Below are 5,579 nucleotides of genomic sequence, written 5' to 3' on the forward strand. Positions count from 1 at the left end.
TCTATCTTCCTTCTGTAGAAAGTTACTACAAAAAGAAGGTTAATTTTGGACATGCAATTCCCTTTTCTACCAGTAGTGTTAAAAAGAAAGGTTGTTAAAAATGTCCACTGTCCCCCCACTATTGATTGACACTGGTTTCATGTCTATATGCCCTTTATCTAAAAAGCTATTACAAAAACACCTACTGAGCTATAGCAAAAAACGAAGAAAGTTTGCAATTTCCCCACGGTCCCTAACTGAAGGCTCTGCTGAGAGCGTTCTCTCCCGGCTTTTTGCACATTGCCACGGCTTGCACGGGGCCGTGCTTATTATATCGAGGGAAACTATAGAAAAAGAAGGATGTGAAACATGATCAGCTTTGTCCTTTTGGCGGTCACACTGCTTAGATTTTTTTAAGGCAATTCGTTTTGGAGTTATTGGCGTTTACCGCTGAATGTGTCACGAATATCGAAAACAAAACCAACTTGACCCCGCTATTGAACAAACCCTTTCACAGTATGAATTGGTAATTATGACACTGGATGTAGAGCAGTTTTATTGTTTGTGTGTTTATTTAGTGTACAGACAAGAACAAAAATAAAGGCTTTTCCTTATTTTGGATATGGGTTTGTTTACAGTTCTAACCTGTCAAGCCTGCTGACATCAATTAGACAAGTTTGACATTTTAGCTTCTGGATACATTCTAGATTAAATAGTATTGTACACTCTTAAAAGAAATGGTTCTATTTAGAACCACAAATGGTTAAATCACCCACTTCATATTGAACCCCAAAATAGTTCTACATAGTTTTGGTAAAAGTTTCTATTGGCCAAGTATAGAACATCAGGGTACTGCATAGAGCCTCAAGGACCCCCCCGCCCCCCTTTAAAGAGTGTATACTTGCACTGGCTGTTATTGTTTCAGGTAGATCAGGTTGACCACTGCCATCATGGCACACCTTCACCTTGTAATGTTAACCAGAAATACATTGAATTGGTAATTTACCAGCTGAACAAACTAGGATGGTCTAGACTGCCTTTGTCAGCAGGGTAGATGGGGGTGAAATTGCAGTATTTCTGTCAAAATACATTCATAATATTTGTACAGTCATAATAAAAATTCAAATATTAGAATATATAATTACATAGATCAAGGAACAAAACAACACACACACAAACAAAACTGCACATGCATAAACAATTTGTTTATTTATATGTTCCTTTTAAATCAATTGAGGCAGATGGACTGAGTGTTTGTTATTGTAGTTTTTGCCATTGCCCCTATCCTTTAAAGGAAAGACCTTGTGTCAGGCTCAGACTCAGATTTGTACACAAGGGCAATACTCTGTGGCTCAGACTCAGTTCCATTGTCATTAGTTATTATACTACATTTTGTTACTTCGTTCCAATCAATATTTATTGCACACTTAACTATAAACAGTCTTACATTGAATAACAGTTTAATATACATTAATATAGTTGTTGGCATATGTACTTCTCTTTCACAACAGTGCAGGAAAAGCATAACACAAACATGTCTGAAACCACAACCTTACTATGTGTAATTTTTATGACATTATATTGTAATTGGTCCTGGCCCTTTTTTATTGTTGTTGGTTTTTAATTTGTAATTTTTTTGCTAAGATAAACTCATTTTGATCACAGAGGCCCATTCAGAACTAATCTCTGGGTATAAACTACTGAGGAAATGAGTGTCGGGGACACTGCATGTGGTTTCCTGTTGGTCAGATCTTCTGCTTAAAACCTACAGAGGAAATAAGAAATGTGGTTTACATGTTCTAGATTTTGTTGGTTGGCATAAGTACAATGAGACCTTATTGTAGAGGTAATCAATATTGTGCTGGACAGTTACTTCTCAATACTATACAAAAGTGCATAAAAGTTGCACACTGTCTGTTTTATAAGAATATTGTGAAGAAGGTTTTAAAATGTAGATAGGCATAAGAGAGCTATTGATACAAAGAGTGCACAAGGGCTAAATGACAATTGCCTTGAGAATGCGATTCATTTTTTGACATTTTCATAGTATGCTATGCAAATTGGATGTTGTTACTAAAAGTGTCACTCAAATGTGTGAAACCCCTAGGGCTTGAGGCCTGTGTTGGTTTACTGATATAAAAGTATTAAATTACACAAAGTTTGAATAGTACTACGACCACTTCCTCAATGGGTAAAACAACATTTCTGAAAACTGTCAGAACAGGTTGTAACTTCCAAACAAAAATGTAATTCTGTCTTGTTTCACAGTGGCTTTTTGTCTCTCAGGTCAACTTAAAAATGTTCTCTCTAAAGTTACCAGTCAATGTAGTGTTCTATACCATCTCTGTGCCATCTTCCCCCTCCATAAAAAGTTGCTTCTCAGGGCTGTCAAGATCAGTGCACTCTGCATATCTCTGCAGTGTGCTGTCGTATGGTTCGCTTTTCTTAAAAGTGTATATAGTAGAGATCTCCTTCCAGGCCTTGTGATTTGGTAAGGGAAAAGGTTCGGGACTTTTGTTGTCGAAGAAACTCTTGAGGTTTCTCTCTGCCAGTTTGGTAGCAAATTCTTCTGCAAACAACTCAAACTGTTCCCTTTCGTTCTCCGTGTAGATCTTCTGGAAAGTTAACTGAAGGTAGCTTACTTGAGAGCGACAGTTTTTAAAGCAATTCCTAATTAGCAAAACTGTTGCCGATATGATAATGATGGACCAGCCGAGGATCTGCAACAATAGATTGATCAGTTGAATGTTATAAGGTAGAATAAATGTAAGTTTTTATAGCAAACTATTATTAAATGAAATTTAGCAGGCAAAAAGGTAAACTGAAGTTGGGAATGTTTTAGCGAAGCATGATGAAGTCACTTTCAAACGGTTTTCTGTTGGTCAACACAGTGATTTGTTTGACCAGTTAAAATTTTTTGCAAAATCTCCTATGTAGGGGAAAATCTTTCACCCTCAAGATGCAAAATTCCCAATCACATCAACTGCATTTTGCCTGCAAAAATTCACCGAACAATGGTAAATGTGACTGCATCTTTGAAAGGATTCCAGAAAAAAAAAAAAAAAAAAAAGTGAAAAGAAACATTTCACCGTTAACCGTCTGTGCTCACCTGTGACTGGGCTCTCAACATCAACAGCAGTTCCGTGTTTTCTTTCTCAGGAAGCTGGGACTTGCTGCAGGGCACTCTGGGCAACTCGTCCTGGCATATACGGGTCTTGTTTTTGCAGATAATTTGCACCAGCACATTTTCATCCAGCCCACTAACAGCACACTCATAAAAAGTTCCATTTAACAGTGCTACACTAAGCCACATGACAGGGGCAATGCAGGCTCCACACAGCACTTTTACAATCACTTTTGCGCATCCCACAAAGTTACCCCTGGGGCAGAGTTTGGAAGGGTTGAGACAACACCCTGTATATAACCGCCAAAGACGTGTGCAAACAAAGAGACCAATCGCCAACAAAACAACAGCAGGGCCAAGCAGAAAAGTTAATCCATAGACAAAATTCTGACTACGGTTGCATGGACACTGGAAAGACACCAGGTCAAAAATTTGTTCTCTACCTATTGTCACAACAGCCATGAAGCAGTACCCGATAGAGGACTTCTTATTGGTGAGGAACTTGAGTAGAGTCTTAAACGAATCCATTGCTGGTACAGGTGTGGGTGCAACACTCCTAAGCCGATGAACAGAGATGATTTCTACTATGGCACTCGCATTTCTCGCACTATTATAAGGCTTGGGCGGCGCGTTGCATTCTGGGACGCGGCGGCCATGTTGATGGCTTCGCAAATGTAAACATACAGCAAGTTGAACAAGAAGAAACAGAGTTGGGAGAAAGAAAAAAGATGTTAAAATCGCGAAAAGGTTGTGGGATTTATAAGGATAAGCTAAATAGGTATGCCAGAGACCGGGACAAAATCGGCACAATTAACGGTTTGGATCCATAAGAAAAAAAAAACAACAGAAAGTGGAGTACTGACAGCTACTTGCCGCTGCACTTTTCCATTACAGATATCCTCGATTTACTTGTTTGTTTTGAGAGCGCCTACACTTCAGAATAGGTCCGAAGCTACAAGTCATTGGAGTCTCATGTACAGTTCACAAATGGATGGGTTCAGGAGCTGCATATCATAGAACCGGCAAAACAGTATACAGTAATTCAGACAAAGGTAAGCTGCGCTCTACCTAACTTCTAGTTTAGTAATGGTTAGTGCTAACAACCATTCACACATGGACTTTTAACTATGTGTTTCAAAAGTGTAGTTAGTAGCTGTCAACCCTCCCGTTTTTTCCGGGGTTCTCGCGTATTTGAGCTCTTTTCCCGCTCTCTTCCCGTTTTTGTATTTTCCTATAAAATATCCCCTTAGCCCTTCCTTCGGACCTGTCAGTCTCTGTGCTGTTTGTGTTGCAACTCATTGCCCTTCCAGCGAATAGATTTTTTCAAAGCATCGTTTTGCTTAGTTGAAAGCAACCTTAGCGTGATGTTGGGCTTTTTAGATAACAGCGTGGTTGTTATGAGAGCACGATTTCACGCCAATCTGTAAGCAAAGTCACCTAAGACCTAGCTTCACAAATCGCTTAAAGTTAGTTAATGCAGTAGTTTTGTAGTACGGATATTTGCTGTCAGTAGAGGGATAGCAACAGAAAGATCAATGTTAAAATTTCCCATATTTTGGATGAGTAACCCTGGAAAGTTCCCTTATTTTCAACGTTAAGTATTGACCTAAGCTATATAAATGAATATTCAAATGTTATGGTCTCCGTGGTCGCGCCAAGCAGGAGAGCGGTGGTAAATTAATCCATTCAAACGTTATTTTCCCCATGGCGATTATATGTTGCGCTGTTACACCCCACAGTACAGCAACTGTTAACCACGGTTGAAATAGATTTTTAATTAATCAAATTAAGACACATGGATGAGAGGGAGTACGTATTAACACTGCGCAAAACCAGCTCATCAGGTTCCACAAGTCACAACAGACATAGATGTGTATGGGCACATTTACACATACATCACGCAACCGCAGTCAAAAAAATGTTATCCCAACAATGCAATTGATGTTTAATTAAAAAGCTGAGATTTGCAACTGAAAACATGCTTTTTAGGGGACAAGCACCTATTGTATACGTAGGTTTCGCTGTATCAAGTAGGTATCGCTGCAACCCGGAGACATCCAAGTGGGAGGAGCTTTTGCCGCAAGTGGGCCGGACTCCACGGAGACCTCCAAGTGGGAGGAACAGATTTATTGTTTTTCATTGTAGTTTAAATTTTATTACCAAGAGGTTGTTATATAATTTTGTAACAACTGCAAACATTCAAGTATATTAAATGATATTAATTTTATAATTATATCAGTATCAAGAAAATTAACTGTTTCTACTGTATATCTGAACAAATAAATGAAGGCTTGGTGAGCATCAGACTTCAGAACCATTACAACATCTGGACAACCCCAAACTGTCCTGTAGAACAGATATTTAAGAGACCTGAGGTTTTAGCTAGGGATGGGCATTTTCCACAAATATCGCTCACAAAAAACGAATATTCGAATATTTGTTTATTTAAATTAAGTTTAATGAGGCAGATGTTATT

The 5,579-nt window shown here is 38.6% G+C and overlaps 1 protein-coding gene across 1 annotated transcript; it reads right to left on the reverse strand.

The window, feature by feature from the left end:
• Window positions 1-1,315: 1,315 nt before the first annotated feature.
• Window positions 1,316-3,649, reverse strand: LOC113079912 (calcium homeostasis modulator protein 5-like). The gene is made up of 2 exons (XM_026252141.1): window positions 3,089-3,649; window positions 1,316-2,699 (listed from the first exon to the last, which is right to left on the reverse strand). The coding sequence occupies exons 1-2, from the start codon at window positions 3,629-3,631 to the stop codon at window positions 2,313-2,315; spliced, it is 930 nt and encodes a 309-aa protein (XP_026107926.1). The 5' UTR covers window positions 3,632-3,649; the 3' UTR covers window positions 1,316-2,312.
• Window positions 3,650-5,579: the final 1,930 nt, after the last annotated feature.

This window comes from Carassius auratus, unplaced genomic scaffold (assembly GCF_003368295.1).
Source record: "Carassius auratus strain Wakin unplaced genomic scaffold, ASM336829v1 scaf_tig00029842, whole genome shotgun sequence".
NCBI classification, from domain to species: domain Eukaryota; kingdom Metazoa; phylum Chordata; class Actinopteri; order Cypriniformes; family Cyprinidae; genus Carassius; species Carassius auratus.